At 64.0% G+C, this 14,297-nt stretch overlaps 5 protein-coding genes across 5 annotated transcripts in view; 2 read left to right on the top strand and 3 right to left on the bottom strand.

The window, feature by feature from the left end:
• Nucleotides 1-31: 31 nt before the first annotated feature.
• Nucleotides 32-2,927, bottom strand: ACA1_053670 (CYP, putative; the record flags this gene model as incomplete). Its single annotated transcript, XM_004343986.1, has 8 exons — nucleotides 32-697; nucleotides 818-974; nucleotides 1,155-1,282; nucleotides 1,478-1,693; nucleotides 1,842-2,011; nucleotides 2,141-2,236; nucleotides 2,387-2,590; nucleotides 2,717-2,927. Coding segments are annotated over 8 exons (1,848 nt in total), but the record flags the coding sequence as incomplete, so codon positions are not given.
• A 194-nt stretch (nucleotides 2,928-3,121) lies between these two features.
• On the top strand, nucleotides 3,122-6,311 carry ACA1_053660 (TNF receptor-associated protein 1, putative; the record flags this gene model as incomplete). The annotated part of the gene is made up of 6 exons (XM_004343985.1): nucleotides 3,122-3,146; nucleotides 3,613-3,884; nucleotides 4,000-4,376; nucleotides 4,481-4,590; nucleotides 4,740-4,908; nucleotides 5,063-6,311. The coding sequence occupies 6 exons, from the start codon at nucleotides 3,122-3,124 to the stop codon at nucleotides 6,309-6,311; spliced, it is 2,202 nt and encodes a 733-aa protein (XP_004344035.1).
• Nucleotides 6,312-7,370: 1,059 nt separating this feature from the next.
• ACA1_053650 (uncharacterized protein) lies at nucleotides 7,371-9,598 on the top strand (the record flags this gene model as incomplete). Its single annotated transcript, XM_004343984.1, has 6 exons — nucleotides 7,371-8,145; nucleotides 8,278-8,359; nucleotides 8,551-8,788; nucleotides 8,878-8,987; nucleotides 9,111-9,294; nucleotides 9,398-9,598. 6 exons carry the CDS (start codon nucleotides 7,371-7,373, stop codon nucleotides 9,596-9,598), a joined length of 1,590 nt encoding a protein of 529 aa, XP_004344034.1.
• Nucleotides 9,599-9,751: 153 nt separating this feature from the next.
• ACA1_053640 (Transcription elongation factor, putative) lies at nucleotides 9,752-13,306 on the bottom strand (the record flags this gene model as incomplete). The annotated part of the gene is made up of 1 exon (XM_004343983.1): nucleotides 9,752-13,306. The coding sequence occupies one exon, from the start codon at nucleotides 13,304-13,306 to the stop codon at nucleotides 9,752-9,754; it is 3,555 nt and encodes a 1,184-aa protein (XP_004344033.1).
• A 374-nt stretch (nucleotides 13,307-13,680) lies between these two features.
• The window catches only part of ACA1_053630 (protein ciao1, putative), a gene marked incomplete at both ends in the record, with an annotated part of 2,982 nt that continues 2,365 nt past the window's right edge, over nucleotides 13,681-14,297 (bottom strand). The window contains 4 exons of the mRNA XM_004343982.1: nucleotides 13,681-13,765; nucleotides 13,808-13,839; nucleotides 13,881-13,970; nucleotides 14,139-14,208. Coding sequence (XP_004344032.1) covers nucleotides 13,681-13,765; nucleotides 13,808-13,839; nucleotides 13,881-13,970; nucleotides 14,139-14,208 — 277 coding nt within the window. The remainder of the gene's footprint in view (nucleotides 13,766-13,807; nucleotides 13,840-13,880; nucleotides 13,971-14,138; nucleotides 14,209-14,297) is intronic.

The raw sequence follows: 14,297 nt of genomic DNA, 5'->3' as shown, positions 1-14,297 counted from the left end.
TGAGGGGCTTGTCGTTCTTGTCGGTCTTGACCTTCTCGAGGGCGAGCACGACCTCGGAGCCCCTGGTGACGCGGCCAAAGACGGTGTGCTTGCCGTCTAGGCGAGGGATGGCGGCGGTGGTGATGAAGAACTGGGAGCCGTTGGTGTTGGGTCCAGCGTTGGCCATGGAGACGGTGAAGGGCCTGTCGTGGCGGAGCTTGGGGTGGAACTCGTCCTCAAAGTCGGAACCCCAGATGGAGGTGCCGCCAGTGCCGTCACCGAGCGGGTCGCCGGTTTGAGCCATGAAGCCCCGGATGACACGGTGGAAGAGGAGACCGTTGTAGTAGCCGTTCCGCGAATGGGTGGCAAAGTTCTCCACGGTCTTGGGACACTCGACGGGGAACAGCTGCACGTGAATGTCGCCCATCGTCGTGTGGATGACCGCCGCCGACCCCAGGTGACTCGCGATGGGCTTGGCAGCCGCCACCGCCTCGTCCTTGGGCGGACGCTCGTTGAAAACATCCCGCCCGCCGTGCAGAATGTCCTCCCCCTCCTCCGGCTCCCGGCGGCTGAAGAGGTAGAAGCGGCCCTTCTTGAACGCAGCGCACACCAGCGTGGGATCCTCCTCCGCATCCGCCCGCATGTCCCCCGTCTCGACCGACCCCTGCGTGCGCCCCTGGTACAGCGCGATCGCCAGGAAACGCTCCGTCGCCTCCACCTGTCGTTTCCCACACACACACACACACACACAAAGAATTGAGGTCGTAGCCTCAAACACAAACACCCGCCGCCACGGTAAAGGATGGGAGAAAAAAGAGAGGTAACGACCACTACTTACCTTGCCGATGAGCCTGACCAGCTGGTTGGTGACCAGGTTCACCACCTTGATGCCAGCCATTGTCGGATACAACACAAAGTTGCCGCTGTCATCGAAAATGACGTTGGAGGGCGGCGCTTTGTCCTTGGCCACATCCAATGACTTCTCCACGGCCACACTGCACGTTGCACAACAACGATACGATGAGCTTTGTTTTGCGACAGCAACCTTTAAGAACCAAAAAGATGACAATAGTGTGTGCGCGCACTGTAAATGACGACACGACACGACACGACATACGACACACGACACACACTGGTAGATAGACGCGGAGGAGAGGGAGGAGAAGGGGGGGTACCGGCGCCCAAAGTCGATGGGGTCGAGCCTGTACGGCGAGGAGCCGTCCCTCTGCGCGTCTACAAACACGCTGAGAGACTCGTTGTAGGTTCTGCTGACCTTGCCCGTGAGAAACCTAAAGATGCGCACCTGTTGGGAGAAAAGAGTTGAAGTGGCGGTGGAGAGAGAGGACGTGCGCGGAGTGAGACGCACTGCGAGCACCACCAGGCCAGGTGAGGGAGATCACATGTGGCCGTGGGCGGACCGCGGGAGTGGTGGTGGCTGGCGGTGGTGGCTGGCGGCTGGCGGCTGGTGGGGACGCGAGGCATGGGCGCAAGCACGCACCTGCCTGTCATGCGACATGGTGGCAAAGAGACGTCCATCGGGGCTGAACTCGAGGGAGACGGGCAGTGTCTTGCACTTGGCAAACTCGTAGAGGTCGGTGTCGGTCTTGTAGGCGAACTTGACGGTGCTGCTCGGGAAGGCGAAATCGTTCGCCGACCAATACTCCACCATGCCCTTGCCGTCCACAGAGACCACGGCCTCGAACGCGTCATTCGACTTCATCAGGCGCACTGTGATGGACCACATGGTTCCCCACCCCACACCCGACAAGACGCACACGCATGAGAACGCAGCAGGTGGCGGGGGTTTATCTGGGGCGAAGCGGGGGCGGGGTGTTGTCACCTGGCGCGGAATGGACGCGGACCACGTGCTTGGGTGTGGGCACGTCGTCCACCACGTCGGGGTTGATCGAATACAGGTAGATCTCCGGACCCTCGGCACTCGCCACCGCCAGGAGAGGCCGCCCCGTTGCCCTCTGCGTTACCCACTCGCACACCCCCGGCACGAAGGGCAGCGAGATCATATTGATCATGTCTGCTCACGCCGCCGCGGCACCAACGATAGATAGCCGATAGATACCACGGGACGTGTCAGACGGTGCTGTGGGTGCTAGCGCTGCTCGCTGGTAGAGGAAGCAGGGGCCACAAAAGGGGGTAAGGGTACCAAAGCCGGTGATGTCGAATATCTTGAGAGTCTTGTCGAGCGAGCTGGTGCACAACAGTGTCCCGTCGCGACTCACCGCCAAGCCCGCCACGGGTCCTGTACCATCATAGTCAGTAGGTAGTAGGTAGTAGGTTGCCGTAGTAGGTAACATTAGAAGTATCAGTATTATTTGAGAGGCGGGTGTGTGAGCAGCGCGATGCCTTGGTTGGCGCTGGAGTAGAGGGGGAAGAGGGGGGGGGAGCAAACCAACGTGGGCACGGAAGTGTTTTACAAACTCGATGCCCTCGGGCTTCTTCTTCCAAAACTTGACGTGCCCATCTTTGCTGGCCGTGATGAAAAAGTCCTTGCGCGATATTGCCGTGTGCGTGACATGGTCGCGGTGCATGTAGCTCTTTTCGTACATTTCCGCGCAGGGAAGCCTCTGCAGGTAGAGCTGCTCGAACTGCAACACTGAAACCCCACCACCACCACCACCACCACCAGTGCCGCACGACGTCGCCTTTAAGAGACCGGAGCCCCACCCCCACCCCACTACGGGGACACACGGACGTTGAAGAGTGAACCAAGTAGCTCTACCTTTCTTCTTTTTCTGCTTCTTAGCGCTTGAGGCTTCGCCAGTGGGTCGCGGTGGACCGACGGCAGGAGCGGGCGAGGGGTCCATCTTGGGCTGCTTGGCGTGGGGCGCTACCTCCTCATTGCCCTCCTTGGTGGCATGGTTCGGGCCTGCTTCCTTTTCCTTGTCCTCTCCTTCGACATCGTTACGCTTTCGCTTGCCCGCACCTTCCATGTCGCTGCCGCTGATTGATTGATACTCAACAAAACCTGCACGACCGACTTTTCTCGACTTTTTTCCTGGGCAGAACCGTGACGTCACCCGAATTCCGACGCCGAGGAAAGAAAAGGCCGGAGCCCGAGTGCTGCTCCTCTTCAGTAGTAGAGCGAGACACTCCACGTACGTGCCTGCCTGCCTGCCTGCCTGCCATGCGCTCCGCTGCCGTCAAGAATAGTAGCCGCCCCCACCGCGCAGTGCTTCGTGCTCCTGCTCCTGCCCATCATGTCCCCGCGCGTCCTCTGGTACCCCCTCCCCATCTCCAATTTGGTGGATCTCCGGATGATGCTAGCATCCGTAGGGGGGTTCGAAACCCTAAGACTTGTGCGGCGGCGTGCTCACAGTGTCCCGCCTCGCCCCCTTTCACCTCTGCTCTCCCTTTATCAGGCAGAGGTTGCTGGGACACACAACAAGGTCGTCGTCGTGGGACGTCGCTCTCGTTCTTGCGTGCCGTCGGCACTGCAAGGTATGTTCTGCCCCCCCCTCTTGCTGGTTGGCCGCTGCTGCCCATTCTTGCCGTTTCCCTCCTTGGTGGGGGGGCGAACGGCACGCGACAAATGAATGCTAACCGCCCTTGTGTGTGTGTGTGTGTGTGTTGTGACTTTTGTGCTGGCGTGCCCGACGCCAGTGAACCACACCGCAGGCGCGAAGCGAGCCTACCGCTCCACGGCGATCGGGATGCGCGCTGCTGGTGCGCGGGAGCCCGAAGAGGCGGAGCTCGTTCGTACGGCCGAGGCGGCGGCCACGCCAGAGTCTGCCCGCGCTGGCGGAGCTGTGTCTGAGGCCGAGGAAGGCAAGGAGACGCTCATCGAGGAGACCGAGACCGTCTCCGGCCAGGCCGAAACGCTCCCCTTCCAGTCGGAAACGGCCAAGCTCCTCCGCATCGTCGCCCACTCCCTCTACACCGACAAGGAGGTACGCGCCTTTGTACCTCCTTGGGGGCTGTCCTCAATTCGCGTGCGCGGTGTCTGACTGCGCGTGCTGCGGCGCCGGTGGGGACGTGTGCCTGCGTGCCTGCGTCTGAACAAAGGTGTTCGTGCGAGAGCTCATCTCGAACGCGTCGGACGCGTCGGAGAAGCTGAGGCACCTGGACGTGACGGGCAAGGAGTACGACGACAAGTACCTCCCGCTGGAGATCCACATCGCCACCGACGACAAGAACAAGACGATCACCATCCAGGACTTTGGCATCGGCATGAAGAAGGAGGAGCTGATCAAGAACCTGGGCACCATCGCCCACTCGGGCACCCAGGAGTACCTCCGACAGCTGGAGGGCAAGGACGCCTCCAACATCATCGGCCAGTTCGGCGTGGGCTTCTACTCGGCCTTCATGGTCGGCAACCGCGTCAAGGTCTACTCCCGCTCCGCCGCCCCCGGCTCCAAGGGCTACTGCTGGACCTCCGATGGGTAACCCCTCCTCCTCCTTGGACGGACCCGCCTTGACCTTTTCCTGTGCCAACCCTCAACCCAACCACGTCTCACCATGTCGCGACCACCGGCACCCACTGTAGCACGGGCGCCTACACCATCGCGGAGGCCGAGGGGGTGAGCCGCGGCACCAAGATCATCATCCAGCTCCTCGAGGGCCAGGAGCACTTTGCCAAGAAGCAGACGATCGACAGTACGCGATACACGCCCTTCCTCCCGCGTGTGCGGTGGTGTATATATATATATATAGATATAGATGCCTGTGCGTCACGTGTGGGGAGGGACGCAACCATGCCGAGTGACTGATTGACTGACTGGCGACCTTAACCACCCACCCACCAGGCATCATCAAGAAGTACTCCAACTTTGTGGGCTTCCCCATCAAGCTCAACGGGGAGAGGGTCAACACGGTGCGCCCGCTGTGGACGCTGCCCAAGCAAAGCATCAGCGAGGAGGACCACAAGCAGTTCTACCAATTCCTGGCCCACTCCTATGACCTGCCCATTTACCGGTACTCCTACTACCCACTCCTCCTGCTGCTCCGCCCCGCCACTTGCGCGCTGGTATGGGGGTCTCTGAAGAGAAACCGCTCTCTCTCTCTCTCTCCTCCTCCTCCTCATCCCCCCACCCCGTCACCCGCGTGTGCGTGTGCGTGTGCGTGACAGGCTGCACTTCACGTCGGATGCGCCGTTCTCGATCCAGTCGCTGTTCTACGTGCCAGAGCAGCACCAGGAGAAGTACGGGATGGGTCGCATGGATCCAGGCGTGTCGCTGTTCTCGCGCAAGGTGCTGGTGAAGCCCAAGATGAAGGCGCTGGTGCCGGACTGGCTGCGGTTCATGAAGGGCGTGGTGGACTGCGAGGACGTGTCGCTGCACCTGTCGCGGGAGCACTTCCAGGACAGCGATCTCATCAAGCGGCTGGGCAACGTGGTGACGGGGCGCCTGCTCAAGCTGTTCCAGGACGAGGCGGCGAGCGACCCGGACAAGTACAACGCCAAGTTCTGGAAGGAGTACGGGAGCTTCATCAAGGAGGGCATCTGCACCGACGCCAAGTGGAAGGACGAGCTGGGCGGGCTGCTGCGCTGTGAGTCGTCGGCCACGGGCGAAGGCGACGTGACCTCGCTCGAGGCCTACGCCAAGCGCATGCAGGACCAGCAGACGGCCATCTACTACCTGTGCGTGCCCTCGCGCACCTTTGCCGAGAGCTCGCCCTACTACGAGGCCTTCAAGCAGCGCGGCGTCGAGGTCCTCTTCCTCTACACCTCCATGGACGACTTTGTCATGCAGAACCTCGCCGAGTACGCCGGCAAGCGCATCCTCTCCATCGAGTCCGCACAGCTCCCCGCCGAACTCGCACGCCCCGCCTCCACCACCACCGGCAACAACAACAACAACGACGCCTCCTCCTCCCCGCAGGCGCACGCCGGCGAGCTCTCGCTCGACCCGCAGGAGGTCGAGGAGCTGGCCAAGTGGATGAAGACCACCCTCCTCGACCGCGTCTCCTCGGTCAAGGAGACCAAGCGGCTCGTGTCGTCGCCCGCCATCATCGTCGACCACGAGTCGGCCTCCTTCCGCCGCATGATGAAGTTTGTCGACCCGTCGCGCGCGCCCAAGCTCCCCAAGCAGCGCCTGGAGATCAACGCCGCCCACCCCATCATCACCCGCCTCAACTCACTCCGCCGCCGCGAGCCCTCCTTCGCCAAGGCCGTCGCCGAGCAGGTCTTTGATAACGCCCTCATCGCCGCCGGCCTCATGGACGACCCGCGCTCCATGCTCGCTCGCCTCAACTCCATCCTCGAAGCCGCCGCACGCAACTCGGACACCACCTCCACCACCTCCACCTCCACCGCCTCCACCTCCACCTCCACCGCCTCCACCTCCACCGTGGCCTCCGAGGAGCTGCCGCCGCAGTGAGGCCCTAGCACGGAACTGTTTTTGCCCACGACAAAAGCAAAGAACACTTTTTATCTGCGACCGCACATTTCCTTTCATTTCTTTTTTTCTACTCACACAAACGGTAGATAGTCAGCCGTGTAGGTGGGTGTAGAGGGGAAGAGATTACGGAAAAAAGGCAGGCCCATGGCAGGGCGTGGCGAACAGCGCGAAGGGGGTGGGCCATTTGGCGAGCCCCTGGCGGATGAATACGGGTCGTTCCTGCCCCACAAGCAGTTTTCAGCCTCTGCCGTGGCCCAACTGAAGCGACGCTGCTCACCCACCACCCCCTCATCCTCCTCCTCCTCATCTGCCACAACCCCTCCCAATGACCCTTCCTCGTGCGTTGCCCTCCTTCCTCCCATTTGCAGCAGCAGCAGCAGCAGCAAAGCCAACCGTGGCGCGGTACACCACTTTGCGGGTTGGGTTGGGTTGGGTGGGTAACGGACCAGGCACTCGCGTTCTCTCCACAAAGACAAGCCCTCCCTGCCCGCCTCCTCGGTATGCCCCTTGCCTCCTTCTCCATCTGATCCAACGCGGCGGTTACCCCGGATCCTCACACCACACCCCGGGGGATTCATGGCTGCTGCTGCTGCTGCTGCTGCTGGTAGCAGAGGGGCAGCGGTGGCGGCGATGACACAGCAGGGACTAACAACAGCAACAAGTCTGCCACCACCCACGGGGCTGCCACAGCAGGACGACCCTCTTCCTCGTCGCCCCTCAAGCTGGTGCAGGTACGACACACAGCCCCCTCTCCCCCCCCCAATGGCCTCTCAAAAAAACACGCCGTGGGCAAAACGCCGTGATTGCCCGCCTCGCATGCAATGGGCCAGCATAAGCAGCAGCAGCAGCGAGGAAGGGTTATGTGCATGCGCTTGCCCTGCCGTGTCGTGTGCCGTGTGCCGTGTGTCGTGTGCCGTGTGCCGTGCGACGTTTGGCAGTGGGTCGGAGCATGACGTGGACGAGACCACTGACGTGGGGAGGCCCTGCTTGTCCGTCTCCTGGCGGTGCCGTGCGTGCCGTGTGTGTGCACGACAGGAAATGGTGTCGATGCCGTTCGGGTCTCCGCTCGTGTCGCCACTGCGTGACGGGCCGGCGGGCGCTGCCTCCCCTGTCCGCCCGGGCCTGGAGGAGCTCTCAGCACATTCGCCACCGATGGTTGTTGCGGGGGGCGAGGCCGCCGACGGCGATTCGCCGGCCCGGGTGCTGCGCCATCGCCAGCAGCAGCGCCGTCGCGAGGAGGCCCACTCGCCAACGACGAGCTCCCCGCCCTCCCGGGAGCGTTCGCCCACGTCGTCATCGTCGTCCTCGGCGGGCGAGGCACACAAACGGAAGCGGGAGGCCCCTTCCTCCCACGACCGGCCCAGACGCGCCAGCGACGCGGCGGCGGCGGCTTCGTCGTCGTCGTCGTCAGCCAGGGCAGCAGCAGCAGCGGCGGCGGCGGCAGGAGGAGGAGGAGGAGGCGAGCAGCAGCACAAGGGGCGGGGCAAAGAGCCGGAGCCCAAGCGCGTCAAGCGGGAAGCGGGAAGCGAGGAGCTCCTGCGCGACAGAGAGGCCAAGGAGCCCCGCGACAGCAGGGAACGGACTTCGCCCCGCGAGAGCAAGGAGCGTCGCGACCCCGACCCACGCCCCGACCTGCGGGAGCGGAGGGAGCAGCAGCAGCGACACAAGGAGCGAGAACGTGCGCGAGGGAGCGAGAGGAGCGCCCCGCCCAAGGACGAACCCCTCCCCAAGGAGCGCACCACACGACCCGCCGCCGCCGCCAAGACGACGACACCCAAGCCATCCGCCAAACCGCAGCTGCCCTTCTCCAAAGGTACGGCCTTGATGGCGTCGTGGCCGCCCTGACGCTGGCCCTGCTGCTGCGGCTGTCCGTGTGGAGCCGTCCAACCGTGTCTCGTGCATGTGTGTCGTGTGTGCGCGTTGGTGGTGGTCTCCGTCATCATAGAAGGTGGCAGCGCGGGGCCACAAGCGGCAGGCAAGCCGGACCAGGCGGTGGGGCCTCCCGCTGCTGGCGAGGCGCATTCCTCGTACGCGCCGCCGCTCCCTCTCATCTGGCCACGCATGCGCAGCAGCAGCATCTCCGTACGAGGCCTCACCGTCTCTCTCTCTCTCTCTCTGCGTGTGTGTCGTGTGTGTCGTGACACACGGACACTTTTAGGCGAGGCAGCACGACCACCACCACCACCACCACCACCACCACCACCACCACCACCAGCAGCAACGGCCTAAAGTCGGAGGCCAACACGCTGAAGCGTGCGGCCGACAAGGCCATGAAAACGGACGGAGCGCATGAGGCTCTCGGCCTGTACATAGAAGCTGGCCTCAAATACCTGCAGTGCTGCCACCAACTCGAGCAAGAGGCCACCGAGCACAACTCCCCGCTGAAGAACGCCGCCCACATGTACAAACGCACCGCCAAATTCTTCGACGACATCCTCAAAATCGCCACCCACGACGTACGTTAGCCGGTGTATTTTTTTATGTCATGCATAGATCTCCGCGAGCGTGGCTGAGGCTGACGATGACGGTCCGCCTCCATCTGCAGAAGGATAAGCTGCGGGCCTCCGTGTGCCATCGCTGCGTGGGCGTGGCTCTCGCTCGCGCATTCTGCCTGAAGAAGGACAGCATGCGCCATGCGCAGAAGGATCTGCAAGCGTATGTTCACACGCACGCACGCACACACACACACCACACAGTGCACGCATGCACACCCATGCTCAGAGAGGCTCGCTCGATGTTTATGGGAACCACCACCAATTTCGCTCTTTCCCTGCACAGACAGCTGAAGCGGGTGCCGGTGTTGTCCCTCCCGACAACGCCTGACGCTTCTTGTGGATCACCGCAGCTCACGGATTCTTCTCCTCCGGCGAGCGTGAGCAAAGCACGCCCGGGCGCTGCAGCCGCCGATACGTTGAGTTCCACTTTTCGTCAGCATGCCCTCTCGTTCTTCGAGGAGATGGACGTACGATTGCCCGCACCTCCCTTCCGCTTTGTTCCGGCAACTTACCCGACCGGGCTGCCTGCCCCACGGACGCATATGTATACGACCGACCAACGACACACAGGACATGTTCAAGGCGTTGGACGCCTGGCAAAAGGCAGAGACCGCGAGGACTGAAGCTGAGCGAAGCGGTTCGGCGATGGCGGCGGTGGTGTTCCCCGTGACGCTCGATTCCTTCCTGCTGCAGAGCCTGGCCCAAGCGCCGACGAGCCAAGTGGTGGACTACGTGCATCAGGCCATCAACCAGCCTGCCCACCGCAGGTAGCTTGCAAGATCTCACCGCCACCACCGACCCCAATGATTGGGGTTTGTTGGGGTCGTCCCAATCAAAAACACAGAGAGAGAGTGTGAGAGAGAGAGAGTAACGAGAGCTGCGCCATCACCGGCGAAGAGAACGCGGGGAAGAAGAGGTGGTGATCTATTTACGGTGGTGATAGCGGGCGAGGAGAGGGAGGGCGAGAAGCTTGATGTCGAGATTGGGCTCCATCTTCACGATACCGTCACTGCCGTCGATTCCGACGAGGAGGCCGACGTTACCCTTGAGCTCGCCGCGGATGACCTTGACGCGGTCCTTCTTGGCGGGCACCACGGGTTCGAGGTAGGGGGAAGGTATGGAGAGCGACTCCAGGTCGTTGCCGTCTCTGTCGCGCACGGTGACCCGACATGAGTCGCGGCCGGCCGAGGTGATGACGGCGCTAGCTTGGCTGTACTGCCCGCCGCGGTAGGCGTCGCTCACGCGCACTTCGATGCCCTCGGTGGTCCATGGCTCGTCCGTCGACATCACGCCGCCGGCGACGGTGTTGGTCGTGTCCACTCGGTCGGAGTCGTAGCTGATCATGCCGGGCGTGGCCGGCGCGGAGGCGCGCGCAAGAGACGGGAGGGACATCATGCCGGGCGTGCCGGGCGTCTGCGGGATACCGGGGGTGGCCGGCGTGGCGGGGTAGGCCTGGGGCGTGGCGGTGTAGGGCGTGTAGCCGGGCGTCGACACCTCGTTGGGTCCTCCGCGAGGGGTGGGCTGGTCAGGCGTGTAGTGGCTTTCCATGGGCGTGAAGTGGGGCGTGTAGCCCCCCGAGGGCGTGGCCGGGTTGTAAATGCCCTCCGAGGGCGTGCGCGGCAGCAACATCTGATCATCCCGGTCGCGGCCCACCGGCGCCGGGGAGAAGGGCGAGAAGGGTGTGATCGCCGACGACGACGACGATGAGGAGGATTGGGCGTAGCCGCCTGCCGCGACGCCGTAGGAGCCGCCGATGCTGCCGTACTCGTTGGGGTGGTGGCCAACGGGGTTGTCGTCCCACGAGGTGGCGCGAGAAGGCGTCGTCGGGTTCCAGGCGTCGTGGGAGGGCGTGCTGGACCGCATGGGCGTGCCGGCCCGCATGGGCGTGGCGGACCCGTCGCCGTCGCCGCGCATGGGCGTGCGGGAGGAGGCCCACGAGGGAGTCGCAGGGACGCCCTCCTGGAAGCCTCCCGAGGCGGCTCCGGCGGCCGTGGCGGGCTCGCGGCGGCCTTCGGCGTCGATGATGGTGAGGAAGGTGCGGTCCACGTTGACGGTCTTGCAGTTGGTGTGGAGCTCCACGCGGGCACTGTTGTCGGTGGCGTCGACGACGATGCCCACGTAGCCCTTCCACGGGCCTCGCCCGACCGTGACGGTCTTGTGGATGAGGCTGTCCTCGCGCCCGCGCCCTCGGCCTCGGCCGCCGCCGCGACCTCGTCCGCCGGCAGGATCCTGTGGGCGGCCGCGGGGGCCTCCGCCGGGCGGGCCGCTCCCGAGGGAGCGGGAGGGGCTCATGAGGGAGCGGGAGGGGCTGGGCATGCCGGACATCGGGTGGTGGCCGTGGCCGTAGCCGCCGCCGCCGGCCGCCGAGTGTGCGCCGCGGGCGGAGGGGGAGGGTCCGGGGCGGGCGCGGTTCTTGCCGCCGCCGAGTACGGTGGTGCTGGCGACGCGTACGACGAAGATGCCGGTGTTGTCGAGCACGGCGTTGGAGTGGAGGAAGGCAAAGTAGCGGTGGATGTGGCGCACGGTGCCCTGGCGGCCCTTGAGCGGTCCCTCGACGACCTGGAGGACGTCGCCGACGGTGACCTGGCTCTGGTTCTTGTCGAAGGCGACGGCGTGGCGGTTGGTGCGCTTGTTTTGGATGGCCTGGAGCGGGTAGGAGGTGACCTTGCCCGCGGTGTCCATGATGCGGAAGGAGTCGCGCTCGACCTTGACGATCATGCCCACGGTCTGCGGGTCGATCTGGACCAGGTCGTGGAGCTCGTAGTTGCCCAGCTGCAGGTTGCCCGCGGCCACCTCGGTGGCCTCCTGGATGTCCTGCGCGAGCACCTGGATCTCCTTCATGGTGAGGTCGGAGAAGATGGTGACGATGTTGCCGTCCACGCGCAGGATGAGGCCCGTCTCGCCCTCGAACCGGCCCGAGATGACCTTGACGTGGTCGCCCATCTTGACGTACTTGGTCAGCTGCTCGGCCGGGAACGTGAGCAGGTCGCGCAGGTCCTCGTGCTTGGGCAGGATGGTGACCATGTTGTCGCTCACCGACTCGACGATGCCCATCAGGTGCTTGAGATCGCCCTCCACCACCGCCACCGCGTCGCCCTTGATGAACGTGGCCCCGCGCTTCTTGCCGCCCGCGCCGGCGCCCTGCTGCTGCGACTTGGCCAGCGCCGACAGCGTCGACGACAGCGCCACCGCCGCCGAGCCCGCCCCGTCGTCGTCGTCGCCGTTGCCGCCGCCGGCCAGGGACGAGGGCGGGGCCTGGAACTTCTGGAGCTCGTCGAGGGTGGGTTCGATGTTGTCGGTCTCGAGGCTCTTGATGTTCATGGGCTTGTGCAGGAAGCCGTCCTTGAACTTCTGCATGGCAAACACAAAGTACTTGCCGCCGCGCCCCGACGGCCGCGACTCGACCTCGCTGCCGGCCAGCTTGCGCACCTCCTCGTCGTTGAAGAAGCGCTGCGGCGGGCGCGTCTTGCGCTTGCGCTTGGCCGTGGCGTCATCGTCGTCCTCGTCGTCGTCGAGGTCGGCCACGCTGTGGAGCTTGGTGAGGTCGAGCCGCGGGATCAGCCGCACCGTAACGCGCGCGCGGGTCTCGTCGACGTCGAGCACCTGGGCGAGGTCGCCCTTGTAGGTGCCCCGCTTGATGCGCACCCAGGCGTCGCGGCGCAGGTTGAGCGCCTTCTTGGCCACGGTGAAGATGGCCGTCATCTCCTTGAGGGGCACCAGCTTGAGATCCCAGGCGATGAGATTGCGCAGTCCCGTGATGGCCTGCTTGACGTGGATTTCTTTTTCGGCCTCGACGTAGATGTAGCCCTTTAGATTGTCGGCGCACGAGGCCGACTTGATGAGCAGCTGGCGATCAGTGCCATCCACATCAAAGTACTTTTGCATGAGGCAGACGACGGTCTCCCGCTCCTTGCCCTTCTTGCACTTGATCAGCCACAGCTTGGGGTCGCGCACCGAGGGCAGGAAGCTCTGCTGCGCGATCTCGCCCCGCTCCTCGGCCCCGCCCTCGCCGCCGCCGTACTCGGCCCGGCCATAGTAGCGGTAGCGCTCCTCCAGCTCGCGCGCCTTGGCCCGCACGTCCTCCTCCCCGTCCTCCCCGCCCAGCGCCTCGGCCACCATGGCCCGCCGCGTGCGCTCCCGCTCCCGCGTCGCCGTCGCCAGCGCCTCGGCCTCGGCCGCCTCGTCGGCAAACAGCTCCTCCACCTCCTCCTCCTCCTCCGACCCCTCCTCGTCCGTGTCCTTGGCCTCCAGCTCGAAGAACCGGCTCACATCGCCCGCACCCCCGCTGCGCCGCCGCCTCTTGGCCGCTGCCCCGCCGCCTCCTCCTCGCCCCCCTCCATCCTCGCCGCCTCTCTTACGTCCCGCCGAGCTCGGCGGCCGGCGCTCCTCTTCCTCCTCGCTGTCCATATCTTCGCTCACCTCGTCATCCTCCACTTCATCGAGGTCATCATCACGATCATCCTCAGAATTGCTGCTCATTCTCGCTCGCCTTCGTCTTATGCCTTAAGAGATTCCGGTCGCAAACAATCGTCGCCGCTGGGAAGTACTCTGGTCAGGGCAGGAAGGATGAATTGAATTCGCGGGAGGGTGGCGGCAGAAAAGAAAAGACCAACAGAAAAGTTTTGGCGGGATGGGAAAAAGAAAAAGAAAAAGAAAAAAAGGTCAGGTCTGGCAAGCAGCTCCTGCAGGAGGAGGGGAACAGGTCCAAAGGTCTGCTGCTGCTGCTGCTGCTGCTGCTGCTGCAGGCCATATATGTCGTTTGTTTTGCACACAAGCAAGCAAGCAAGCAAGCAAGCAAGCAAGCACCCCGTGCGCACGGCTCAGATCCATATGTGGACCGCTTGAGCCTTGACTCAAGCCTTCCTGGCGACCTGCCAAATGCGCACGGCGTTGTCGTCCCCACACGACGCCAACAAGGTGGGGTCCGTGGGGCACCACCTACACTTGTGTTGCCACACAGACCGGCGATGATGAGCACACGTGTGCAGAGCCATGGGCTCCACGTTCTGGGCCTGCGCGCGCTGGCCGTTGGGGAGGGAGGCACGCACCGCACGCAGTTTATGTCCGAGGAGTGCGCCTGCGTCTTCTCGCAGAGCAGCCTGTACGGCTCCTGGTGCCCGTCCGCACTCGAAGAAGCGGCATCCTGCAAGGCAAGTCGAAGGAAGGCGAAGGAGGAGGAGGAGAAGAACCGCCACCGCCGCCGCCGCCGCCATCAACGACGTATACAGAAATACACACACACACACATTTCCTTCAAATTGCCCCCCCCCCACCACCACCAAAGTTCCCCACACTGGAGAGGGGTACGCACAAGGGCGAATATCCGCAAGGTGTCGTCGGCCGCCCCGCTGACGATCAGTCCACCGGCGCTCCAGTCCACGCTGGCCGAGCAGAGGGAGAGGGGGGGGGAGAGAGACGGACCAGAGTGAGTCCCTTGACCCCGCGCGGCCACAACATTCGTCGGTGAAGG

This window comes from Acanthamoeba castellanii, assembly GCF_000313135.1.
Source record: "Acanthamoeba castellanii str. Neff unplaced genomic scaffold scf7180000084594, whole genome shotgun sequence".
NCBI classification, from domain to species: domain Eukaryota; phylum Discosea; order Longamoebia; family Acanthamoebidae; genus Acanthamoeba; species Acanthamoeba castellanii.
The sequence above is the reverse complement of the archived record's forward strand: the minus strand, read 5'-3'. Positions and strand labels throughout refer to the sequence as shown.